Here is a 27,400-nt window from a genome sequence, read left to right as displayed (position 1 = left end):
TCTATTTCTATCTCTTTCCCTAAAGGCAAAGAATTTTTTTAAACTCTTTCCAAAATCTCAAACATCGGCTTATTCAGACAACAAATGCTTCTTGATTAATGTTGTTAATTTTAAATTAAGGGCCTAACCACATGTGGAATTTTAAAATGGAGAAAATTGCAGGTCTTGAAACAGAATGAAGAAATTCATTCCATTTCCAAGACAGGTGTATTTCCGGGTGGCCCAGGTCATGAACAAGGAATACATTCAGGTTTTGTCTCCTCTCTGGCCTCAGTTTCCCCTTCTGTGAGCAAGGGTGTGAAGCGAGGTGTCTTTAAGGGCCCTTTCAACAGGAAAGCTCTAGTTTCATTTTCTTATGATGGCACATAAACAGCACAGCCGACTGTCACTAGGGGCCGGCTGGAGCGCTGGAAAAGAGGTCTGAAATAGTGTATTTCTTTGCCCAGAGACACCTGAAATTTCACATCCTTGTGTGCACATGTGTGTTGTTTCTCCTCTCTTTATGCACCGCTTGGAATTTATTTCACTGTCTCGACTGGTGAGGCAGGAAGACTGGAAACAGTTATTTTTGTTGAAATGATCTTGTAAGTACGCTTATTATATTTCCCATCCCTGCCAATTTTAGGCTGTTTGTCCACAGAGGATGCCATTCAAAAGATTTACATAATGCTTTCTATAACGCGACTGGGGAGAAAACTTTCTCCAAGCGCATCTCCAGCTGCGCTGTCCACCTATTTCATGGGAGTGTGGCAGGTGGGCGGTCACTGTAAGGTCCAGCCTGCCCATCACATGATAGCTGCTGCTGACTTGAGGGCATGTCGCCGGCATTGTGCAGGCCAGGCTGAGTAGCCATGGCACCTCTGGGGAGAAGTTATCTCAGTAAATGAAGGCTTTGTGTCTATAGAGGGTCCTAAGAACTAAGAGACCTATATGGAAATAAATCTTTCCTGAAAATATTTTTTACATCAAACTTGAATTCAAGAACAATTTTTTTTATTGAGGTATCATTGACATGCACCATTATATTAGTTTCATGAGCACAACACAATAATTCAATCAATATTTGTATGTATTTTGAAATGATCACCACAGTAAGTCTACTTAATATGTCACCATTTATAGTAACAGATTTTTTTTCTTGTGATGAGAACTTTTAAGATCTACTCTCTTGGCAAGTTTCAAATATGCGATTTGGAATTATTAACTAGAGTTGCCATGCTGTACATTTCAGTTGCTTTAAGCCACCTAGTTTGTCCTTTGTAATAGCAGCCCTTGGAGACTAGCACATGGGTCCAAACACATTCTCTGCATATGGAAGCTTGGCTGATCCTTTACAGGTGCGGATTTGGCATGCAGCAACAGAAAATGGGGTTCTCAGGGCTCTTAGGACAGAGACCAGCCACTCTGCCCCCTGCTGAGGGCTCAGCATCACCTCTGACCATATGATCCCTCACCTCCTGCAATCCGCCAACTCTGTTGTTCTTGAATGAAGGGGTTGAGTGAGTTAATCAGGCAGAGTATAAATGCTAACAAACTTTTCAAAGATGACTCAGAATTTCCCAGATTAAAAACAACAAGCAACCATAACAGGCTTTGTGCACTAACTTCTTTCTCAAACCCTCCCTCCTCTTGGGTCCTGGAAGCTGCCACAGCCCAAAGCTGAGGATGTGCAGGCTCTCAGGACTGGAAAGGGCAAATAGGGGAGCAGGACCCTGCCTGTGGCTTGTCGTGGAATCTGGGACAAAGACCTGCAGAAGAGTCACAGCTTTGTCCTTTGCTTCATGTCAGGATGACAAAGCAAGGGTGGGGGATTTGGGGAGAAAACTGTCATAGCCATTGCAGCTCTTCAGCAGAATGGGTACCAGTTTTAAATCTGGATCAGAGGAGGAGGAGAGGGTGCCTGCTTTGCATGTCAGAAGCCAATGTGGGAGGAAAAGGTAGGGGTGGAAAGGAATAGGTTACTTACAGCCCGCTCAGCAAATAATTGGGCACCTCCCAGGTGCAAAGGTCTTCGCCAGTTAAGGGTCCAGAGTGCGGATTGCTCAAAACCTCTGAATCCTGCTGCATCCCATTCTCTCCCTTGGCCTTGATCCCCTGGAATCTACATAAAGCTGCTTTCAACAAACACGGAATTGCTACCCACAGTCCAATCCTACTGCCTAGCCAACCCACCACACCCTCCGACCTGAATCGACCTGCCCGGGCTCTGTGCTAACACAACAGAAAGGAGAAAAAATACACCTCTGTTTTCTAATGAGTCCAGTTAGGGGTGAGGGCAGGAGCAAGACAAAGATGGGGACAGGGTTTGATTTGTGATGTATTCAAATCCAGGCGAACATGGGCCACTAAAATAGGATTCTACCAGAACACACAACTCCTCATGGCAAAAAGTAACCAAGAGGGCTTCCCTGGTGGTGCAGTGGTTAAGAATCCACCTGCCAATGCAGGGGACCAAGGTTCAAGCCCTGGTCCGGGAAGATCCCACATGCCGCGGAGCAACTAAGTCCCTGTGCCACAACTACTGAGCCTGCGCTCTAGAGCCTGTGAGCCACAACTACTGAGCCCATGCACCTAGAGCCCGTGCTCCACAACAAGAGAAGCCACCTCAATGAGAAGCTTGCGCACCGCAACGAAGAGTAGCCCACGCTCTCCGCAACTAGAGAAAGCCCGCGCAGCAATGAGACCCAACACAGCCCAAAAGCAAATAAAATAAATTTATAAAAAAAGGTTCTTCCATGTTAAAAAGTAACCAAGAAAGTCCTCCGAACACCAAGCAAAGGGTGCCAAAGAAGGCATTGAATTTCAGAAGCAGAGCTGGCTAGAGGACTGGGGACTTTTTGTTGGCTCTTTTTTTTTTTTTTTTTAAGAATTTAAAAAATATATATATTATATTAGTAGAATCATACAGTATGTAACCATTCGAGGTTGGCTTTTTTCACTCAGCATAATTCCCTTCGGTTCTATCCATGTTGTTGCATGTATCACTGCTCTTTTTTTTTTTTAATTTTTTTTTATTAGTTTCTGCTTTATAACAAAGTGAATCAGTCATACATACACATCCGTTCCCACATCCCTTCCCTCATGCATCTCCCTCCCTCCCACCCTCCCCATCCCACCCCTCCAGGCGGTCACAAAGCACCGAGCTGATCTCCCCGTGCTCTGCGGCTGCTTCCCACTATCTATCTACCTCACGTTTGGTAGTGTATACATGTCCATGCCTCTCTTTCGCTTTGTCACAGCTTACTCTTTTGTTTACTGTTACACCCCAGTGGCTATGAAAGCACCTGGCCCAGAACGAGTAGCCAATCAGTAGTAGCAGCCCCGGCCCTGAGTATACAGAGCAACCATTTCACCAGGGCTGCGAAAACAGAAAGATGCAGATTCTCTGTATTACCTCATTGACTCTCACAGATAAGTACAAGCATTAGCTCTATTTTCAGGTGGAGGAAATGAGGCTTAACAAGGTGAAGTTAAAACCTTTAAAACCCGGATGCCCAGGCCACACCCCAGTAACCCAGCGCAGGCCCAGCATCTTGACCCCGGCCCACTGCAGGGCCTCTTGCCTCTGCCCTCGGCCGGGTTTATAAGGAGGAACTCAGCAGCAACACGAGAGTCCCACGGCTCTCCCTCCCCCTCTGAGGAAAGTGACTAAGCAGGTCGTGACCCACAGCATGTGCAGCAGCGTTAACTCCGTCCACTGTAAGTACAAACAGAACAAGCCCATACTTTTCTCACCTTGATTATACTGTTTGTTTCCCAGTTGAGCCCAGGCAACTGGTGGGGGACAGGGTAATTTAGCTTTCCCACCCCCATCGGTTTGCTCAAACCGTCTTTGACATACTCAGTTGAGATTTTCTCAGTCGTATGTAAGGTGAATAAACGTATCCTTAGGAAATGTGTTGATATAAATCTAAAAGTGTGTGTACTATATACACCGGCTTTAAGGCGAGTCCCCTTAGCCTGTTCCCACTACTCTCCCAAACAGATCATGGCCCTAAACCCCTCCTTTGTATAAATTCTGGAAAATCCTTTTCCTCCCCTGTACTAAAGTTCCCAGCCCCCTCGCTCTCAGCTGCAGCCGATCACATGCAGTCCACCCCGACCCCTTATCCTCGAAGGGGCGGAGCCAGCTGGAGCTGTGCTCTCAGTTCCTGGCACCTGGCAGATAGATCCCACGTGCCAGGCTGTGGGTGCCCGTCCCTGCTCACCTGCAACATCAGCAGTGCGAGAAGCAGCAGCAGCATGGACTGGGCCCTGGAGCTCGTGCCGATGTGGGGACGCCTGGAATACACCCCGAGCCTGCGGGCGATGGGCAGTCCTCTGGGCCGTGGGCTCACCTGCAGCCCGGCCTTTCCAGCAGGCCCTCTCCTCCAGTCACTCTTCGGTCACTCTGTCCCAGGCATTCTCATCTCAACTCTCCCCTCCCTGCTCCCTGGCCTTTTCTTTTTTTGAATTTTATTTTATTTATTTTTTTATACAGCAGGTTCTCATTAGTTGTCCATTTTATACATATTAGTGTGTACATGTCAATCCCAATCTCCCAATTCATCCCACCACCACCCACCCCCCTGTCGCTTTCCCCCCTTGGTGTCCATACATTTGTTCTCTACATCTGTGTCTCTATTTCTGCCCTGCAAACCGGTTCATCTGTAGCATTTTTCTAGGTTCCACATATATGCGTTAATATACGATAATTTGTTTTTCTCTTTCTGACTTACTTCACTCTGTATGACAGTCTTTAGATTCATCCACATCTCTAGAAATGACCCAATTTCATTCCTTTTTATGGCTGAGTAATATTCCATTGTATATATGTACCACAACTTCTTTATCCATTTGTCTGTCGATGGGCATTTAGCTTGCTTCCATGACCTGGCTATTGTAAATAGCACTGCAGTGAACATTGGGGTGCATACGTCTTTTTGAATTATTGTTTTCTCTGGGTATATGCCCAGTAGTGGGATTGCTGGGTCATATGGTAATTCTATTTTTAGTTTTTTAAGGAACTTCCATACTGTTCTCCATAGTGGCTGTATCAATTTACATTCCCACCAACAGTACAAGAAGGTTCCCTTTTCTCCACACCCTCTCCAGCATTTGTTGTTTGTAGGTTTTCTGATGATGCCCATTCTAACTGGTATGAGGTGATGCCTCATTGTAGCTTTGATTTGCATTTCTCTAATAATTAGTGATGTTGAGCAGCCTTTCATGTGCCTCTTGGGCATCTGTATGTCTTCTTTGGAAAAATGTCTAGGTCTTCTGCTCATTTTTGGATTGGGTTTTTTGTTTTTTTAATACTGAGCTGCATGACCTGTTTATATATTTTGGAGATTAATCCTTTGTCTGTTGATGCGTTTCCAAATACTTTCTCCCATTCTGAGGGTTGTCTTTTTGTCTTGTTTATGGTTTCCTTTGCTGTGCAAAAGCTTTGAAGTTTCATTAGGTCCCATTTGTTTATTTTTGTTTTTATTTCCATTACTGTAGGATGTGGATCAAAAAAGATCTTGCTGAGATTTATGTCAAAGAGTGTTCTTCCTATGTTTTCCTCTAAGAGTTTTATAGTGTGCAGTCTCACATTTAGGTCTCTAATCCATTTTGAGTTTATTTTTGTGTATGGTGTTAGGGAGTGTTCTAATTTCATTATTTTACATGTAGCTCTCCAGTTGTCCCAGCACCACTTATTGAAGAGACTGTCCTTTCTCCATTGTATATCCTTGCCTCCTTTGTCACAGATTAGTTGACCATAGGTTTATCTCTGGGCTTTCTATCCTGTTCCATTGATCTATATTTCTGTTTTTGTGCCAGTACCATACTGTCTTGATTACTATACCTTTATAGTGTAGTCTGAAGTCAGGGAGCCTGATTCCTCCAGCTCCATTTTTTTCCCTCAAGACTGCTTTGGCTATTCGGGGTCTTTTGTGTCTCCATACAAATTTTAAGATTTTTTGTTCTAGTTCTGTAAAAAATGCCATTGGTAATTTGATAGGGATTGCATTGAATCTGTAGATTGCTTTGGGTAGTATAGTCATTTTCACAATATTGATTCTTCCAATCCAAGAACATGGTATATCTCTCCATCTCTTTGTGTCATCTTTGATTTCTTTCATCAGTGTCTTACAGTTTTCTGAGTACAGGTGTTGTACCTCCTCAAATAGGTTTATTCCTAGGTATTTTATTCTTTTTGTTGCAATGGTGAAAGGGATTGTTTCCTTAATTTCTCTTTCTGATCTTTCGTTGTTAGCATATAGGAATGCAAGAGATTTCTGTGCATTAATTTTGTATCCTGCAACTTTACCAAATTCATTGATTAGCTCTACTAGTTTTCTGGTGGCATCTTTAGGAATTCTCTATGTATAGTATCATGTCATCTGCAGACACTGACAGTTTTACTTCTTTTCTGATTTGGATTCCTTTTATTTCTTTTTTGTCTCTGACTGCCATGGCTAGGACTTTCAGAACTATGTTGAATAATAGTGGCAAGAGTGGACATCTTGTCTTGTTCCTGATCTTAGAGGAAATGCTTTCAGTGTTTCACCATTGAGAATGATGTTTGCTGTGGGTTTGTCGTATATGGCCTTTACTATGTTGAGGTAGTTTCCCTCTATGCCCACTTTCTGGAGAGTTTTTATCATAAATGGGTATTGAATTTTGTCCAAAGCTTTTTCTGCATCTCTTGAGATGATCTTATGGTTTTTATTTTTCAATTTGTTGATATGATGTATCACATTGATTGATTTGTGTATATTGAAGAATCCTTGCATCCCTGGGATAAATCCCACTTGATCATGGTGTATGATCCCCTTAATGTGTTGTTGGATTCTGTTTGCTACTATTTTGTTGAGGATTTTTGCACCTATATTCATCAGTGATATTGGTCTGTAATTTTCTTTTTTTGTAGTATCTTTGTCTTGTTTTGGTATCAGGGTGATGGTGGCCTCATAGAATGAGTTTGGGAGTGTTCCTTCCTCTGCAGTTTTTTGGAAGAGTTTGAGAAGGATGGTGTTAGCTCTTCTCTAAATGTTTGATAGAATTCACCTGTGAAGCCATCTGGTCCTGGACTTTTGTTTGTTGGAAGATTTCTAATCACAGTTTCAATTTCATTACTTGTGATTGGTCTGTTCATATTTTCTGTTTCTTCCTGGTTCAGTCTTGGAAGTTCATACCTTTCTAAGAATTTGTCCATTTCTTCCAGGTTGTCCAGTTTATTGGCATAGAGTTGCTTGTAGTAGTCTCTTAGGATGCTTTGTATTTCTGCGGTGTCTGTTGTAACTTCTCCTTTTTCATTTCTAGTTTTATTGATTTGAGTCCTCTCCCTCTTTTTCTTGATGAGTCTGGCTAATGGTTTATCAATTTTGTTTATCTTCTCAAAGAACCAGCTTTTAGTTTTATTGATCTTTGCTATTGTTTTCTTTGTTTCTATTTCATTTATTTCTGCTCTGATCTTTATGATTTCTTTTCTTTTGCTAACTTTGGGTTGTGTTTGTTCTTCTTTCTCTAGTTCCTTTAGGTGTAAGGTTAGATTGTTTATTTGAGATTTTTCTTGTTTCTTGAGGTAGGCTTGCATTGCTATAAACTTCCCTCTTACAACTGCTTTTGCTGCATCCCATAGGTTTTGGATCATCGTGTTTTCATTGTCATTTGTCTCTAGGTATTTTTTTATTTCATCTTTGATTTCTTCAGTGATCTCTTGGTTATTTAGTAATGTATTGTTTAGCCTCCATGTGTTTGTGTTTTTTATGTTTTTTTCCCTGTAACTGATTTCTAATCTCATAGCGTTGTGGTCAGGAAAGTTGCTTGATATGATTTCGGTTTTCTTAAATTTACTGAGGCTTGATTTGTGACCCAAGATGTGATCTATCCTGGAGAGTGTTCCGTGTGCACTTGAGAGGAAAGTGTAATCTGCTGTTTTTGGATGGAATGTCCTATAAATATCAATTAAATCTATCTGGTCTATTGTGTCATTTAAAGCTTGTGTTTCCTTATTAATTTTCTCTTTGGATGATCTGTCCATTGGTGTAAGTGAGGTGTTAAAGTCGCCCACTATTACTGTTTTACTGTCGATTTCCTCTTCTATAGCTGTTACCAGTTGCCTTATGTATTGAGGTGCTCCTATGTTGGGTGCATATATATTTATAATTGTTATATCTTCTTCTTGGATTGATCCCTTGATCATTATGTAGTGTCCTTCCTTGTCTCTTGTAACATTCTTTATTTAAAGTCTATTTTATCTGATATGAGTATGGCTACTCCAGCTTTCTTTTGATTTCCATCTGCATGGAATATCTTTTTCCATCCCCTCACTTTCAGTCTATATGTGTCCCTAGGTCTGAAGTGGGTCTCTTGTAGACAGCTTATACATATGTGTCTTGTTTTTGTATCCATTCAGCTAGCCTGTGTCTTTTGGTTGGAGCATTTAATCCATTCATGTTTAAGGTAATTATCGATATGTATATTCCTATTACCATTTTCTTAATTGTTTTGGGTTTGTTTTTGTAGGTCCTTTTCTTCTCTTGTGTTGCCCACTTAGACAAGTTCCTTTAGCATTTCTTGTAGGGCTGGTTTGGTGGTGCTGAATTCTCTTAGCTTTTGCTTGTCTGTAAAGCTTTTGATTTCTCCACCTAATCTGAATGAGATCCTTGCTGGGTAGAGTAATCTTGGTTGTAGTTTCTTCCCTTTCATCACTTTAAATATGTCATGCCACTCCCTTCTGGCTTGTAGAGTTTCTGCTGAGAAATCAGCTGTTAACCTTATGGGAGTTCCCTTGTATGTTATTTGTCGTTTTAACCTTATGGGAGTTCCCTTGTATGTTATTTGTTGTTTTTCCCTTGCTGCTTTCAGTAATTTTCCTTTGTCTTTCATTTTTGCCAATTTGATTACTATGTGTCTTGGTGTGTTTCTCCTTGGGTTTATCCTGCCTGGGACTCTCTGCACTTCCTGGACTTGGGTGGCTATTTCCTTTCCCATGTTAGGGAAGTTTTCGACTGTAATCTCTTCAAATATTTTCTTGGGTCCTTTGTCTCTCTTCTTCTTCTGGGACCCCTATAATGTGAATGTTGTTGCATTTAATGTTATCCCAGAGGTATCTTAGGCTTCCTTCATTTCTTTTTCATTCTTTATTCTGTTCCGCAGCAGTGAATTCCACCATTCTGTCTTCCAGGTCACTTATCTGTTCTTCTGCCTCAGTTATTCTGCTATTGATTCCTTCTAGTGTATTTTCCATTTCAGTTATTGTACTGTTCATCTCTGTTTGTTTGTTCCTCAGTTCTTCTAGATCTTCATTAAACATTTCTTGCATCTTCTTGATCTTTGCCTCCATTCATTTTCTGAGGTCCTGGATCATCTTCACTATCATTATTCTGAATTCTTTTTCTGGAAGGTTGCCTATCTCCACTTCATTTAGTTGTTTTTCTGGGGTTTATCTTGTTCCTTCATCTGGTACATAGCCCTCTGTCTTTTCATCTTGTCTGGTTTTCCGTGAGTGTGGGTTTTGTTCCAAAGGCTGCAGGATTGTAGTTCTTCTTGCTTCTGCTGTTTGCCCTCTGGTGGATTAGGCAAACTAATCCCTGGCCTTCCTTGGTTTATCAGAGTGGGGTGGGCTGAGCCTTAGCCTTTAACCTCATTAGCTACAAGCAGAATTCTTAGGAAGGGAGTGGACGGAAATAAAACTGCCCCTGCTACACATACAGCAGACATGAGGCTGGGAATCTGACCCCAGGAGTTTAGGGCTCAATCAGAGGAAAGTGAAACCAGTGGCTCTGAGGAAGCAGGGGTTTAGTTTCTTTATTTTTAGCTTCCAAAAATCAGTGGAATGCCCAGTGATCTCTTTCTGTAGCAGGGTATTTTAATGTTTATTTCCTTATAGTCTCTATCATTTGAAACCAGAGAACTGGAAAAGGAAAGGATAACTTTATCAAGGAAAAAAGAATACTTTTTACTTTCCAAAGCACTAACAATCTTTATCCCAACCATGTCTCGAGGCTCTGGGGTTTATAGACTTTTTCAACCAAAATCTCTTTTACGCTTAGATGAATCTGGCTTTTTGAGTTTGGGGTTAAAGGAAGAGGGAGGACGGATGGTAAAGAGACTCCCTACAGGTGGGGTCTCTGTACCAACCTGGGGTCTTTGCATTAGAATTCTGAAAAAAAGACAAGTTGAGGTTCTACCATACCAATACTTAAGGCTGCAATGACCAAGTTTGAAACAAAATCTGACATCCATTAGTCCTCATTACCTTAACCTATTACCTTGTTATCACATCACCTTGTTTAAAATAGTAACCAGTTTTTCAGCAGATGAAATAGAAGATAGGCTTTCTTGCCTTAACATACATTCATAGCTCCACGAGAGGCTGCTGCACATTTTAATTTGAATAGTTTATAATCTGAATCCAAATTAATAGTTTGTTATTGAAAAGAGTAACTTAATGTAATTTTAAGATCTCTCTGTATTTCCTGTGCATAAAGAGAAGCATAACAATAATTATCAAATTTACAACCTTGCATTTATTTTCAAAGTGGATTTTTAAAAATTTATTTATTTATTTATTTATCTTTGGCTGTGTTGGGTCTTCGTTTCTGTGTGAGGGCTTTCTCCAGTTGCAGCGAGCGGGGGCCACTCTTCATCGCGGTGCGCGGGCCTCTCACTGTCGCAGCCTCTCGTTGCAGAGCACAGGCTCCAGATGCGCAGGCTCAGTAGTTGTGGCTCATGGGCCCAGTTGCTCCACGGCATGTGGGATCCTCCGAGACAAGGGCTTGAACCCGTGTCCCCTGTATTGGCAGGCAGACTCTCAACCACTGCGCCACCAGGGAAGCCCCTCAAAGTGGATATTTTGATTCCATGTAAGTCTATTCAAAAACTTGATTAAGTTAGAGTCACTAATTCAGAATTTATAGGTGAGGTGAACTAAAACATGTGTAATGTTCGTGAGAGATGCAGGTTGTACACCCCTAATGCTGGCACTGAAAATGTTGATCAAGAAAGACAGTGTGGGGCTTCCCTGGTGGCGAAGTGGTTGAGAGTCCACCTGCCGATGCAGGGGACACGGGTTCGTGCCCCGGTCCGGGAAGATCCCACATGCCGTGGAGCGGCTAGGCCCGTGAGCCGTGGCCGCTGAGCCTGCGCGTCCGGAGCCTGTGCTCCACAACGGGAGAGGCCACAACAGTGAGAGGCCCGTGTACCGCAAAAAAATAAAATAAAAAGAAAGACAGTGTGTTGGCCTCCAGAGATCCAGAGAGGGGCTGGGGAATGCGAGTGAAGGGTTCCAATTTTATATTTGCTTTAAGTTGAAGAAAATTCGTATTTTAATATATTAAAAAACAACCAAATTTTCAACATCCTCAAACATTTAAAACTAACTGAGCAAGAAGCCAGTTTCCTATATGGCAGTCCTTCTCAGTTAGGCTGCGACTCACTCGGCTGGTGACTCTGGGCTTCACCTGCCTCTTGTCTTAGGTGAGTCAGAGCTGGAAGATGTCAAGTTTCTCTGTTCTGTGTATCCACAATTCCGGGGAAGACCGTCAGTGTTCCTGTGTCCTTAGAAGTGCAGTAATACGTTATGGCCACAAGGTGGCAGCTCCCAGCTCAATGTAAGCTGAAATGAAGAAAGTGATGGTGAGATAAAAATTTCCTGATTGGGCTTTCCTGCTGGCGCAGTGGTTGAGAGTCTGCCTACCAATGCAGGGCACACGGGTTTGTGCCCCGGTCCGGGAAGATCCCACATGCCGCTGAGCTTGCGCGTCCGGAGCCTGTGCTCCGCAACGGGAGAAGCCACAACAGTGAGAGGCCCGCGTGCCAAAAAAAAAAAGAAGAAGAAATTTCTTGATTAAAAGGAAAGTAAGGGTGAGAATTAATTATCTAGACTCTACATTCACACCTTGGGTGTTGAGGGGTGCCCAACCCACCTCAAGTTCTCCGTGTTTTTTATAATGATAAACGCATCATGAGTGCATCTAAGCAAGGATTTTGTCTTGAATTATCCCTGTCAATCAGGGTTCCTGCAATTGCCAGGCACTCACTGAGTTTCATTTTCAGGGTTGCTAGTCAAGACAACTGAAACACGTTCATCTTCCATCTTTTCAGGGAAAAGCATGTTGCGTGGGAGGTTTCTACTGGCCCAGGAAGTGGTGAGTAGAGTCCTTAACTGAGAATAAAGAAGAAATAGTTCACGACGTTCTAAAAAGAGACACCAACAGTTCGGACCAGACACCTCAGCATTCCCCCAAATGGCAGGACTGACCCTGTGGCCCGCAACCTGCACCACAGCCCAGTCTCCTGATCCCAGCCCACCCTCTGGTGAGGAGTCCAGGGGGGCGGGTGTCAGCTGGCTTCCTTGGGCCTCATTTGCAGTGAGAGCTGATCCCACCTTCCCTGCTGCAGATGGACGGGATGCTTTCTTTCTGCTTCAGGAAATCAGTGAGTTGGATTTCTCCTGTGAATGGGACGGGAACTTCCTGAGAATCACTGGTCAAGCACGAGGGTCACTGCAAGACAAGGCCCTGGCGTCCCATCCTGGCTTAGACTTCTGCTTGGACAGTGGCTGGCTGGCCGAGCCCTGTGCCCAGCTGAGATGAAGAGGGCCTTGTGGTGACCAGCAGGACTCAGAGAAGGATAACGGAAAAGTGCCCATCACTTCCTCCGTTGAGTGTGGCGAGGAAACCGAATTTCTCCTGTGGGTCAAGTCAACATCGAAGAACGGAAATGGTCAGGTAGGAGCCTTCTTCCTGCCCCCGCAGTGGGATGCTGCTGGTCGGGAGGGGGAGGACACCTCATATGCATAGAGGAGTCCAGAGTTGGACATTTGGACGCCTTCTCCACGGAGTTGAGACAACCTAAGCAACCACCTGGAAACAGAGAAGAAGGAGGGAAGGAAGGTGTCCCAGTGGGACCCACAGCCATGCCCTCCTGTGCTGGTGGGAGCTAGAGAGAAGAGGGGAGAGTCTGTTTCTTCATAGTCAGGGGAAAAGCTTAACTTCTGAGAACAGTCTCCAAGGGACAAAACAAAAAACAACCCAAGGAAGGGCTGTGCTTCCAGAAATGGGGAAGTGGTTCCCACAAGCCCAGCCCTGCCTTATAGAATGATCACCTTTCAACAAGACATAAAACAACAACTGCCTGGAGCCTCTGGAGAGAGACCAAAGGCGCAGAAACTAAAGGGAACCAGATGCCTGGAAAAGGATGGACAGACGGAGGATGGACAGACGGGCCGAGAGCCAGGTGTTCACGCAGGATCTGGGTACTGAGCGTGTGGGTGTTCCCTTCACAGTTCTTTCAAATTTTCTGTATGTTCAAAACTTTTTACAATACAATATTGGTGAAAAAAATCACTGGAGTGAATTTGACTCCAGCAGTAAAAATAAATAAATAAATAAATAAATAATCCAAGTTATTATTAAGTGTAGTTTTACTCCAATGTTAATATCATGTATCTAGTTGTAGCCCAATATCTAACACATGTACGGGGGAACACATCTAATGTGTTAGATTTCATGACAGAATAAAATAATTCATCACTTGTATTTCCTGATTTATTTTCAGTGACTCACAAATGTTTGTCTCCTATATGGGTGCTTTGTAGTCACATAGGTTGATCAGAAGTGGTCCCTTATGTTTTAGTATTTTGAGTCCACCACCAAGAGCTGGCCAGAAAATTTCCGTTGAGAGATTTTAATCTCTTGCCCCTATTTGTTCAACTAATCATTGTAGGTGAACAATTGAGGGGGGGTGCGAATGCTGGCAAATACAACAGATTGGAGTGTTTTTCGCTTTTTGCAAGTATTCTGATAGTAGAATCACCAAGCTGTTTCTTCAGTTGTTTATGTATGTAAATGTTTTTATGCTTTTTTAGGGAAGAAGAAGGAAGATAAAGATTTGAGGCTGTTTACTTTGTCTCCCCACATAAGCTATCCTGTTGAGGTAAAAATACATGCTTCTTTTTTAAATTAGAATATTTTCAGTTAAACTTGATAAATCATTCATTTCATTATTGCAGAAGACCTGTTAGCAAAAAGCATTTCATTTCAGTATTTAGAAAATTGAACAACATAGGAAAAGGGCCAAGCCTTCCTTTTCTTTCTGTTTCCTTTATTAAGGTGGACATCTCCAGAGAGATGAGTTCAGAGGAAAACCTTGGTGACAGGAAGTGGTGACCCTACCAAACCTGGCCAAAATGTTGAATGAAGAATGTGAAAAAGTCAGCTGAAGGCAGGGTGAGTTCTCTACACCTGGAGTTTAAAAATAGAAGAGTGTGGATGTAAGAAAAACATACTCAAGGTGGATGTGTTCTGAGAAACCTCCACTCCTTCATAGCCACCTGTGGCACAGGTCATCAGAGCCATGAAGCATGCAGGTTAGTGTCCTATTCTTTTTTTTTTTAATTGAAGTATAGTTGATGTACAATATTAATAAGTTACAGGTGATTCACAATTTTTAAAGATTATATTCCATTTATAGTTATTATAAAATATTGGCTATATTCCCTACATATATCCTTTTAGCTTATTTTATACATAACAGCTTGTACCTCTTAATCCCCTACCCTGTATTACCCCTCTCCCCACTGCTAACCACTTGATTGTTCTCTATATCTGTGAGTCGGCTTCTTTTTTGTTATAGTCACTAGTTTGTTATATTTCTTAGAATCCACATGTAAGTGATATCATTCAGTATTTGTCTTTCTCTGTCTGACTTATTTCACTTAGCATAATGCCCTTCAGGTCCATCCATGTTGTTGCAAAGGGCAAAATTTCCTTCTTTTTGATGGCTGAGTAGTGACCTATTCTTGAGGTGAAGAGTCAGCTAAGTGCCTTTAAGCCCTGGAGAAGGTAGACAGAGGTAAGCAAAATACTTTGTTAGTGGCCAAAGCACGAGAGGGGACTGTTCCAGCAGGTGAAATGCTGTCAAAGCAGCCACTTCAACCTTGCAGGCTTTAAGTGCCATAAAGGCAGGTTTCTCAAATTTTAACCTCCAAAGATGTTGTTAAAACACAGACTCTGATCCTGGAAGCCAACGTTTACCTTTACCCTTGTGAGTGCCAACTTAAAAAAAAAAAAAGCACAATGTGAGAGTTGTGAGTTAAGTTTTATTGGGGGCAAAATGAGGACTATAGCCTGGGAGATAGCATCTCAGATAGCTCTGAGAAATCGCTCCAAAGAGGTTGGGGGGAAGGCCAGTATAGATGTGATTTTGGTGAAGGGGGAGTACATGCAGTCAAACACATATTTTTTGCAGAAGGTTTCTGCTAGTCTCAAGGAGCAGACGTCACCATGAAAGATTTTAGTGCTTTTCTAGATACGAGGAGATACAAGAAGTGGGCTCATAAAATCAGCTCCTGAAAATATCTAACTATCTGAAGACCTGTTCTGCCACTTTTTCCCAGAGCACAGAGTGCCTCATCTCGGCTCTCCACCCTGAGCTCCTTTCAGGGGGTGTCGAAGGTCAGCGGCTGCAGCAACTGCTGCAGGATTAAATGTGATTTAATCCTTGTAGAGGTGGATGGCAAGTGCCAATTTGTAGTTGACATGGGGAAGGAAAAATATGTTCCCCCTACCCTCTAGCCTCTTGGCTGAGATCCCCTGTAATAAGAGACAGATTAACACGAGGAAAACCAACAGAAGTTGAATAACCTGTATGCTCCCTGTATACATGGGAGACACCCAGGAAAAGTGAGGAACTCTCAGGGTAACGTCTCAGTTTTCAAAGCCTCTCCAGTGTCTGCTGTTTCCCAAAAATGATCAGCCTAAACAAATCCTCATGCCAAAGAGGCATATTTTGTGGCGACAAGTTCTGCCTCCCTTCACCCTCTTAGGGTTCTTTTGGGCTGGGTCTGACAGCTACATTGACATGAGACAGACCAACAGGAGAAAAGCACACCAATTTATTCAACACGAGTCTCGCAGGACCCAGGAGGCTTCATAAAGAATGAAGACCCAGAGAAATGGTGGCACTAACTTGCTTTTATATTAGGTTGAACAAAGTGGGCAATTGTCGAAAAGTGATTTACACGATGTGGAAGACTAGAGGGAGTTAAGAATCATTTGAACAAATAGTTTGTGTAGAGTTCTCTCGGTCTCAACTTCTCATCCCTGACGATGAAAAACGTCACTTTCCTCCTGGTATAAGGAGCACATCTTTCATAGAGGAATTTAATTTCCTGCTTTTAAGAGAATGCAGAAAAGTAGGAGTGTTTTTCTTGTACTTGCTGTTTTTCAAGTGCCTTTAACTCAAAATCATCCAAATGCCAGAGCAGCATGTTTTGGGGTGGTGTGTTCTGAACTCCTTCACCATTAGTGGGTCTGAAGTGGGGCTCACAATACGAGGAGCAAGGCATAAAATTGTGCTAGCTGAACGGAATCGTAAGTTAATATGCATCATTAGTTTTCTCTAAAATATCATGCAAGCCGGGACAGTTATATGTACGAATATCCCATTTTTTAAAATTCCATATATATTTTCCAGTGTTATCACAGTTAATTCCTTAAATACCAAATTGCTGAGGACAGAGATATACGATTGGTATTTTTTGAAACAGGGTCTCTCTGAAGATTTTTATAAATGAATGATTTATGTTCCTTCATGGCATTGTTTCTATGCTATAAATAGTGTTTTATTATTATCAAAGTCGATGCAAGGAGGCTTTTGGACTGAGGTGGTTTTAACCCCTTCTTCGCCCACCTAAGCAGACCAAACCCTAAGCGGAATATTTCCTGCAACTGCCTCAAGAGCAGGAAAAACAGCCCAATCACCAACAGCCAATCAGGCTTTCCCAAATGGCACGACCACCTAAGCCACAGCCAATCAAATGATTTCCTTGCTTCTGCATCCTCTCTATAAAACTTTCCGTCCTCAGCTCCTGTCTGGGAAGTAAGTAGTGCTCCTAACCTCTAAGGCTTTGGTGCTGCTCAATTTGAATGGATTTGTGCTCAAATGAATCCTTAAATCTTTCAAAGAGAAAAGTCTTAATCTTCTTGTGTCTGAAATCAAACAGTCCTCCCCACTCCCCATGTCTTTTTGATTACAAGAAAAATGTCTCCATTTGGTCAGAAGGCATTCACAGAACCGATTCAGCACTTCACGAAAAGGTTTAGTTGCCACAAGAGCCGCATCCAAAGGTAATCTACCATTTTCTGTACAAACAAATGATTTAAAACCTCTAGCATGGTTAACTTTCAAATTATCAAAAAATTATTTGTAAACCCCGTTAAAAACAAGACAGCAGGCCCCAAATGAGTCGCTTATGCTAAGCCCCACTTCACCAAACCGAGACTTAGTAACAGTTTCAGCTCTCCCCAGACGGAATCTTCAGCCAGGCTGTCGGAACAGCCTAGCCGGGACTCCTGCCTGGTCCGCCCCCTGCCATCCTGGCCCCTAAAGGAAGGCGACCTTGACACAACCAGTCTGCTTTTTGCTGGTATAACTTTCTTGTCCGGCTCCCTTCTGCCTGTAGTTCCATTTTATACAGCCCCTCAGAGCTCCTTTCTAGCTGCTGGACTGGATGCTGCTGATTCGTGAATCACAGAATAAAGTCAGTAAGATTTAAATTTACTCAGTGAACTTGCTTTTTTACACCCCAAAATTATTTTTTTTAACTGCCACTATTTGGTAGACTCAAAAGAGGGCACCTCATTGTCAGAGTGAGTTTAGAAAGAGGGGCAGGAAACCTTTCAGAATGCTTACGCCAGTAGCTGCTCACAACTGCCATCTCCCAACCGGGGGGCTTCCTCAAAAAGACACGGGGCTCATTTCTGGATGTGTAAGTTCACGTGCAATAGATTTCTATCACGTTATGTCAATTTTACTGAATTTTCATCTGCTTCCCTAACCACCTTTGGGGGTAATAAAAGGAAGAGGGACCCAAGAAAGGTGCAGCCAGGGATGCTCCTCAGATGCATCTAGTACTGTTGCCATGTATGCTGCTCAGTATTAAGACAGGAATTGGAACAGAATTTCCCCCTCAAGCAGTTTTTTGAACTAATCAGGGAGAGAAATAAGACAAACTCTGAAATAAAACTGCATAAAAGGCAAATGAAAACCATACCAGAAAAATCCAGGCAATATTTTTCTAGTGTTTAATTGATCTCAAGGAAGGAAAAAGTCCAGATGCACAAAAACCTACGTGTATTGTTTTATTATATACAAAACCAAGCATACAATAATTACACAGAAACTAACATGCTGAATAGTTTCAGGCCATTTTGAATGGTGCTCTGTGCATGTACATGAATAAGTAATAAATACTGCTTCTCTATTACCTTGAAATACAGTACCACCAAGAGTTTTATAGTTTTATTTTACTACTCACGTAAATGAGCATAAAGGAAGGAGGAGAGAGATAATATTTAAACATGTAAAAGGTAGAAATTCTTCTTTCTGGAAACTAACCAAATAGGCCTAAGCACCACTACTAATCAATGATATCCTCTCCCCCATCTTTTCTGTCATAACCACCAATCCCACCCTATTCCAGTTAACTTACAAACCTTCAGCCAGTTTAGTCATTAAAGATTTGAGAAATAGTCTCAAACAATTGTAGCTAATACTGATATATTTTTGTAATTCATTTTTGTACTTTTTAACAACTTTTTCCCCTGATCCTAAGCTTGAAGCAGTTCTTCTTACATTCTCTAAACTTTGGGGGGGGGGGGGTTTGCTACCATTTATTTTATTTTATTGGATCATTTTAATTGGTTTAAATGCAACATGTATGTAAACAACTCCACAGAAATGAGAGGCACTTCTTAGAAATACAATGACTCATGTCACAAGATTCAATGGCTTCGATTTGATGAGCCGAATGAGCTCCTGACTCAACTCTCCAATGTTGTCTGCTTGAATGGCAAGACCTTTATGTGCAGCATTTAGTGCATTAAGATATGTGCGTCAGAAATCATAAAACTGTGCTTATGTCCATAATGAACCTACATTCATTAGGAGCTCTGATCCAATCACAATAATGTTGGTTAAAATAAACTACCAACCCGAGGCAAAAAAATAAACAAGTAAAGCCACTTTTTCAGGCTCTTAAGACTGTCTTAACATGTGACATTATAGCTATCCCCCCAAATTAAGCAACCGACTTCAAGTCAAAGAGCTAGGAACAAATGTAACACCCGAGGCGTTACCTCAACATTTCTTAATCAGCTCAGACATACACGAGGCCGGGAAAGGTAAACTACGTCACCCTCACCCTCCACATCTCTGAGGGTACCTGCACAGGTGCATTACTGGTAGAGGCAGCAGCTCAGCATAAACCCTGTAGGATTAATATCAGGCATATATATGTGTATATATATGTGTGTAAATATATGTAATGTGCTTACAGAGATTTATCGACCCTGAATACTTCATAAAGAGCTGCATAAAAATCTAGCAGAAAAAGACTCATGAATTGGGTGCCGGCAGTGTATATAGGACTAACCCATCTGTGCTCACAGGAGCAGGGCCGTCGAGGGATACGTGGGGCGCCACTCAGGAACCACAGAAAGGAAAAGGAAGACTAGCTCTATGTTTTCAAAACACTATACTTATACTGAGTACAAAAGTTAGAATATAATTGCAAACCATGGAAGTAATGCCTGCCAGATGTACATCATTTGTTCATTTATAAAAATGCATAAGATTTTATTGTAAGCAGTGCTTTCTCCAGTAGGGTGGTGTGAGAGAGAATATAAGAGGGACTCTGTAAATAAAGTCTTAGAAGAAAAAAAATTACCATAAAAATTTTTGTTGTTTAATACAATTAAAATCAGATTTTAAAATGGCATCTTAATATTCAACTTTGGCCTATTTTAATTATTTATAAATGCATCTTGTCTTTATGTTAACTTAAACAGTGCCTTGGATGACACTGAGTTACTGGGTGAAAAGTCTGCAAGTTAGTAAATATTTTCAGATGAAAAGTGCCAAGTTTTTCATTTGTCCCAAAGGTGAGAAAACAGAAACATATAGGTAAAAAAACAAATAGAATAATCGTTTGAAGGGATAAAATCAGCTACAGTCATTAAAACATACTGTATATCAAGAAGTAGTCACGCAAAGGTTCTACAGATATTCACCATAATATCAAGAGAAATCTCTCAGCACAACCATAGGGACAAGTAGATGTGACTTAACAGCAGTTAAATAAGAAGCATTTAGGGGAGTCAGGAAGCTGCGGGGCCAGGTGAGGAGGTTAAGACATTCAGTAACTTTATCCATGGCCCGCCCTCCCACCCCCTGCTCCCAGCAAGATTATAAAGTCCTGCTCTTGCAAATGAAGACAGATCATCATTCTGATGATTTTTCCCACGGCACCTCTTCAGAGAAGCCACACACGCCGGGGAGTCTGGTGCCAACTGTTTCATTCTTCCTCCCATCACGTGCTAACAACCGTGCTTAGGCCCACCGACGTCCACTGGGACGAAGCCTGCACGCTATTTTAACTTCAGCTTAGAGAATACAGAAATGGACTTTGCCACCACCTCTAAATTGAAAAGGCCTTTTTTTTTTTTTTTTTTTTTGCGGTACAGAGGCCTCTCACTGTTGTGGCCTCTCCCGTTGCGGAGCACAGGCTCCAGACGCGCAGGCTCAGCGGCCATGGCTCATGGGCCCAGCCGCTCTGCGGCATGTGGGATCTTCCCGGACCGGGGCACAAACCCGTGTCCCCTGCATAGGCAGGCGGACTCTCAACCACTGTGCCACCAGGGAAGCCCGGCCTTGTTTTTTTTTTTAAACCCGTATCAGGGAAAGTGTTTGAAAGCACTAGATTCCACTGTCTGGAAGGAGCAGGCAGCTTAGTGATAAATGACTTTGCTCATAATAGCTGCTCCGTAACTCGAGGAAGAGCCGAAGCTTCCCCAGGAGTGAGATGCCCGGACCTTCTGCTTGAATAGTTTAGGATGAGGATGCAGAGAGCCCTATTTCAGACATTCAGGATTCTACACCGTTTGAAGCAGTACGAACTAGTTTACCTACGCTGTACGTGGCCTGGCTGAGGTTTCAGAAGTTTAGTCCTCTCTTCCCTTGGAGAGCTGTCGTTTTATTTCTTTATATGGCACAGATCTTGGTTAATTTTCATCTGAAGGGCTCTCATTTGCCTAAGACTGTCAACGCAAAATATGGTTACTGAAAGACACCCTTCTTTGGAAACGACCCTGTTGTGGCTTGGGTGGGCGTAGCATGGACTAAAGAACTGGTCAACCTCTTGAGTGGCAGTAATCCCAAAGTCTCTTAAAATTCACAGTATTGTAACTTTTGGAAGAGCTCTAATATTGAGGCACCTGCAGGTCCTTGCAATTCATCATCTCAGTTATGATTTGAATTTGTGTGTGTTTTGTTTTACTCCATTTGTTTTGAGCTTTTTCTCGCTGGATACAGTGGCTCGAGCACAATTATTTGCATTTCCCTTTTTCTTAAGACTTGCATGTGCTGGCGCTCTGGAGGCCTTGTAGGTGTCCGTGGAGTCCCCGATCACCGCTGGCTGCCTGGGAAAGCGGAGGTTCACACTGCTCTCGATCTTAGGGTCACCACTGTCCCCGCAGGATAGATCCCAGTGCTGCAGCTTGGAGCTCTTGTTGGATTTCTTTTTCTTCTCCTCTGTCTGCACGTCCAGGGTTTGCTTCTGAGAACACAGTCTGCTGCCACTCAGCACATCGAGGGGTTTGGTGGAAGCCTCACACATGTAATAGGACGGATGGACTTCGCGGTGCACGCCTTTCTTTCGTGAAGGGCCTGACTTCGGAGGCCCTTCCTGCTGAGGCCTGGACAGAGCGTGGGCAATCAGCTTGCTTCTCCCGGGGCTCTTCAGAGCCCCTGAGGTCCCAGGGGCAGTGGGAGGCCTCGCCTTGGCCCCCTTTCCTTTCTCGCACTGGACAGTCTGGATCTGCAGCCACTCGAGCTGGACAAGCCTGTCGATGTACTTCCCCAGCAGCCCCCCGGTTCTGGGCACGGCCTCTGTCCTGCGCTCAGAGTGCAGGAGCACGGCCATGTCCCGCAGGTCCCAGGAGTTACACGGGGCCGGGAGGAAGTCAGGGTAACAGTATTCGGGCTGGGTGGGACCCTGCCCTGGGTGCAGATCGAAGCGAACTGCGTCAATCTCTTCGGCTCGAAGGTGAAGATCTGGAGGCGTGAGGGGAGAAGGGGGGACGGGGATTCTTTCTGAATCAGAGAGATCACTGGCACTGTCCTCCTCAGCATCTTCTTTGATAATTTTCATCGTCTGAAAGTCCAGAAACAACTTGTTCCCTGAGGACCCCCGACACCTGTAGCCAAGGGGACTCCTTTTGGGGTTTCCTTCCAGGGAAATGCTTTCCTTCAGTTTATCCTCAGTTGGTTGGGGGACACATTCTCCGAGACTGCTTTTCAGCTGGGATGAGATATGGGGGACTTGGGATTTACTCTGCCTTTTTCTTGAATTCTTTGGATGCTGTACTTTATTCCAAGAGGGGTCAGCATTCATATTGCTGCGAGAAATAAACCTGCAATTCTTAGTCCATCTGACAAAAACTGGCTAGCCGATGACTGAACAAAGGAACCAGAAGAATCCCCTAGTGGTATGTTTCAGCTATCGTGAGGCATTAGAAAATTTGAGGCCTCTAAACTCACAGAACAAGTTACAGGGCAATTTTCCACTTGATACTCTACTTAGGAAACATCATGGTGCAGGTGCCAGAGTAAATGCACGGATTCTATTTTACATCAAACATTAGCTTTTAAGAAAAACACTAACATTTCATAAAGTGCTTATATTATCATTTTAAACATTAGTTTGGAAAACATCTCTCATAGGACGCTCAGTCTCTTTTCTTAATGATGAGCAGTGTTTAATAACGTGAACAAGTAAAATCCACAGCTTTCTTTTATGTACCTATTTTCAATTAAATGTAAACAGGATGTAAAATACAAGTTTTACAGAACTTAATCACTGATTGGTGGTAATTCTGAGCTGACAAAAATCTTAAGGAAAAGTGTAGCATATACAACCTACACCTTAAACCAAAAGCTTATCAAAGCGTTTTCAAATAGAAAACACACTCAGGAAAACTGTTTAGAGGAACAGGAATAAAATGATACCTTTTAACACAATATGAATTTAAAAAATAGGTTTAATGCAATCCTTTGAATGGCGGGGAAGCAGACATTGTGAATACTGTGTGCATTACTAGCATGGCAACTGATTCTTCCTCTAATTTATTCTGAGGCAGGATCTCATATCAGAGGTGAAAATATTTTCTTTTTGACTTATTTACCAAGAACATAGCATTTTGCCAAGAGGAATAATACTTCTCAGCAACATCAGTCTGGTGGGGTTAAAAAAACTGGGTGGTAAACATGCTTTGTGGAAACCTCAGAGGTTCATTTGTCTGGTTTACATTTGTCTGTGTTTCCACCACACTAAGCAATTACTTGAAAATGTGTCACTTCTTAATAAATAAACACGTTGGAGGTTAAATCATTGCCAGTAGCATAACACATGCTCAATAAATGTTGACGAAATGGATAAAGGAATTGCCATTATTTAGAACTCATAGCCAATATTGTTAAAACTTTCATTTACCTCTTGCTGTCTGTGTGCATCCATAAAAGTTATCAGTATCCTTTTTATATAAAAGGAAACTAACATAGATGATTAAGGGATTTACCCCAAATTGTGGATTCTGCTAACAGTGCAAGAATTATGACCTCTGGAATTTTTACCAACTAGTAATGTTTAAAATCATTTCTGCCAGACAAGAAATATAAGTATATATTTCCTATCAACAGACATATTTTTTCCCAACCACACATATCAATCTGGAGAACTGAGATAACGTGCCTTTTGCAAGATAAAGCAATTACATGAAAAACTATTTACCTGCTTTTCTGATAAGATTTATTCACCCTATTCCCTTTCTTGAAAAAGTCACACGGCTGATCATCATCTAGGGTTTGATGGACTGTCTAAAAAACAGACACGTAGTTAATAAATACCCTGAACACACACACACACACAAGAAACAAACAGGAAAAAAACCCAACAAATCTAAAGATTTTACTTCAAAGTTTACATCACCTTTGCTGTAGCGCTCAAAATATTCTTGCTCAGTCTGTTGGGAGATGGTGGCAGCAGGGGAAGTAACTTCTTTATTCCTCTTATATTTGGAAAGGACTCCTTCCCACCGGAACTAGAAGCAACAGAACAGTGTCGGTAAGTACTGACTGCAAACGGTCCTATCACCAGTATTGTGTTGGTTTTCACTTGTTTGTTCTTAAATATTCAAATTGTATAGAAAAACTGGTGGAAGGATATTGCCTTCTATTTACGGTTTAACCTTTACTTATTTGTTTTTCACAGTGGATATCAGATACAAGATCACACTACTACAAATGGATTCCCTCTCTCTCCCCATATCCACACATACACACACACAAAATCCCCTTGGAAATAACATGCTGTGGAAATTTGTGGGGCTAATTAAGGTCGGGTGTTGCTTCAAAGTTCCCATGTCCATTCATTCATTCATTCGTTCGTTCTTTCAACAAATACTTACAGGAGTGCCTAGAAAACGGCAGGATTACACACACGCCCTGCTCCTGTGGAGCTTAAACTCTACTGTGGAGGCTCCCTTTCAAGTCTCCTGCCTTCACTATCACATCAATCCACGAAAAGGTTATCAGTATCTTCATACACATCACACGATGTTATCTCTTTGTGACATTTTGTTGATTTGTACCACCCAAGGTTGCTTTTCTCCTCTTATTTTGAGTGGGCTACTAAAAGTGCCCCATTTGAACGTGAATACGTATTTCTTTCTTCCATAATATCCCCTGCCTCTGAAAAATGGAAGAGGTGGGATTATAGAAGATTTTTATTTCCTTCCTAAAACTTTGCTGTATTATTTTTCAAAAGAAGCACGTGTGCCATTTTGGTCAGTGTACATACGATGGGAATACAAAACACACGCGGGCCCTCACAATGAATGAATTATACCATAATCAACGGCTTGATTCGTTTTGGGCGTAGAAAACGTTCTTTACCAACCCTCCTCCAATTAGCCTGGTGCACTCCCATCTTCTCCCCTTCACCTGGCAAGCTTTACACCCTAGGCTGTGCCGTTTTCTGCACCAAATTAGAAAGAGATGACAGCCTGCAGGGCCCCTAAGGACGCAGAAAACAAGCTCCGGTTTCCCTGACGGTTCCGGCTCCCATCGGAACAAAGCTAAAAGTCTGAGATTCTGGCTCCAGAAATGCGTCCCAAGCGCCAGAGGCTGCTTGCTTAAGGGCAACCGCATACGTCACCCCAGCGTATGAACTGTTGCTCCCACGTCTTCCTCTCTGGCGCGGCGCCACGAGACAGCCGCAGCCGCTGCCACGCTGCCCGCTCCCCACCCCCGGGGACGGTCCCAGGCAGCAAAGCATTGTGGGTGCCGTGGGGATAGGACGCTTCTCTTCTACGCAGCGAGGCTCCCTCGGTCTGGCCTAGGGTCCAGGTTGCAGTGCAAACGTCCAAAGAGCTGGCTAGCCTCGAGGCTTAAAATCAGCCTGGGGACGAGCTCCTGGAAAGGCCGGGCTTTGCACGCCTCCCCCGCCCCCATTAACCCAGAAATCCGAGGACCAGCAGCATGCACGTTCCTGGTCCTCCGTTTGTGCAGACGCGGATCTATGATCGATCGGCGGGCGGGCCAGGCAGACGCGGACAGAGGTTGATCAGACCTGTTTCGCGATTGCCGAGGACACGTGACGCGGCCGCCGGCCTTCCTTCCCGGACCGGGGCGGGAGGCTGGACTGTGGCGCGCTGCTGCAGGCGCGGCGGCGGCGCTCGGGCTGCGGGAGTCCGCGCGCGGGCCGCGTCACGAGGGGCGGGGCGGAGGCTCGCCGGGAAGTTGCACCGACGAGTTGCAGCAGTGTAAGTAACGCCAGGGCCTGGGGGTGGGAGCGGCTGCTGGGCGGACACCGCCTTCCCCCAGGCACCCGGGAGGAAGCAGAAGGCCGGCGCCACCCCGCGCTCCGCGGTGGCCCCGAAAAGCTTCCACGAGAGCAAGCACTCATCTCTTGCTTGAAATCAGTTCTTTTTTTTTTTTTTTTTTTCGCTGCCCAAAGCGAAAAAACCGGGCGAGGATTCGAGGGGCGAAGTGGCTGTCGAGGGGAGGGCGCAGCCCGCCCACTGGATCCCCTGCAGGCAGAGGTTCCGGCGGACCCTCCCCAGGGGCTGCTGAGCACGGCCGGGGACACCGAGGGAGCGGACGCGGGGTCGGAAGGCCGCCCCTCGGTTCCACCTTCCCATCGCCCGACGGCCGGCCGGGCCATGTCCAGAGGCCCGGGCTCCGCGGTTCTCCCCGCTGCCGCCGGTTTCCGGAAGCCCGCCCCGCGGAGCCTCAGCTGCCTCTCGGACCTGGACGGCGGCGTGGCCCGGGACTCGCAGCCCTGCAGGCCCCCCGGGAGCCCGGGCAGCGCGCCGCCGCCGCCGCCCGCGCCGTCCGGCTGCGACCCCTGCCTGCGGCCCATCATCCTGCGGCGGGCGCGCTCGCTGCCCAGCTCGCCCGAGCGCCGCCATAAGGGCGCAGGCGCGCCGGGCGCTGCGTGCCGGCCGGGCTGCAGCCGGCAGAACCGTGTGCGCTTCGCCGACGCTCTGGGCCTGGAGCTGGCGCAGGTCAAGGTGTTCAACGCGGGCGACGACCCGTCCGTGCCGCTGCACGTGCTGTCGCGGCTCTCCATCAACTCGGACCTGTGCTGCAGCAGCCAGGACCTGGAGTTCACCCTGCAGTGCCTGGTGCCCGACTTCCCGCCGCCCGTCGAGGCCCCTGACTTCGGCGAGCGCCTGGGGCGGCAGCTCGTGTGTCTGGAACGCGTCACCTGCTCAGACCTGGGCATCAGCGGTACGGCGCGCGTGCGCAACCTGGCCTTCGAGAAGCAGGTGGCGGTGCGCTACACGTTCTCGGACTGGCGCAGCGCGCACGAGGTGGTGGCGCGGTGGCGCGGGCCGGCGGACACCGAGGGCGCCGAGGACGTCTTCGCCTTCGGCTTCCCGGTGCCGCCCTTCCTGCTGGCGCTCGGCTCCCGCGTGCACTTCGCGCTGCGCTACCGCGTGGCCGGCGCCGAGTACTGGGACAACAACGACGGCCGCGACTACAGCCTCACGTGCCGCAACCATGCGCTGCACATGCCGCGCGGGGAGTGCGAGGAGAGCTGGATTCACTTCATCTGAACCTCCGCGCGCAGGCCGCACCCGCGCTCACTTCCTGGCTGGGCTCTCGCATCTGGGCAGTGTCCCTTCCTCACACCCCATCCCCTAACCGAGGTCGTCTGACCTCACTTCCCACTGTAAGGTGTGCTGGCATGGCCCGTCCTGTCTTCTACTTGCATCGTCTTTGTCACTTGGTCTAAAAAGTAACCTCAGGTGCCAGAAGGCCGAGCTGTGTCCTATGCTGGGGCGGGGTGCTAGGTGGGTAG

At 44.5% G+C, this 27,400-nt stretch overlaps 2 protein-coding genes across 2 annotated transcripts; one reads left to right on the top strand and one right to left on the bottom strand.

Annotated features, from left to right (window-relative positions):
• Positions 1–21,280: 21,280 nt before the first annotated feature.
• FAM217B (family with sequence similarity 217 member B) lies at positions 21,281–22,429 on the bottom strand (the record flags this gene model as incomplete). Its single annotated transcript, XM_079719117.1, has 1 exon — positions 21,281–22,429. The coding sequence occupies one exon, from the start codon at positions 22,427–22,429 to the stop codon at positions 21,281–21,283; it is 1,149 nt and encodes a 382-aa protein (XP_079575243.1).
• A 3,826-nt stretch (positions 22,430–26,255) lies between these two features.
• On the top strand, positions 26,256–27,155 carry PPP1R3D (protein phosphatase 1 regulatory subunit 3D; the record flags this gene model as incomplete). Its single annotated transcript, XM_079719986.1, has 1 exon — positions 26,256–27,155. The coding sequence occupies one exon, from the start codon at positions 26,256–26,258 to the stop codon at positions 27,153–27,155; it is 900 nt and encodes a 299-aa protein (XP_079576112.1).
• Positions 27,156–27,400: the final 245 nt, after the last annotated feature.

Source organism: Hyperoodon ampullatus, assembly GCF_949752795.1.
Source record: "Hyperoodon ampullatus genome assembly, chromosome: 14".
NCBI classification, from domain to species: Eukaryota; Metazoa; Chordata; class Mammalia; order Artiodactyla; family Ziphiidae; genus Hyperoodon; species Hyperoodon ampullatus.
This window is presented reverse-complemented; position numbering and strand designations above follow the sequence as displayed.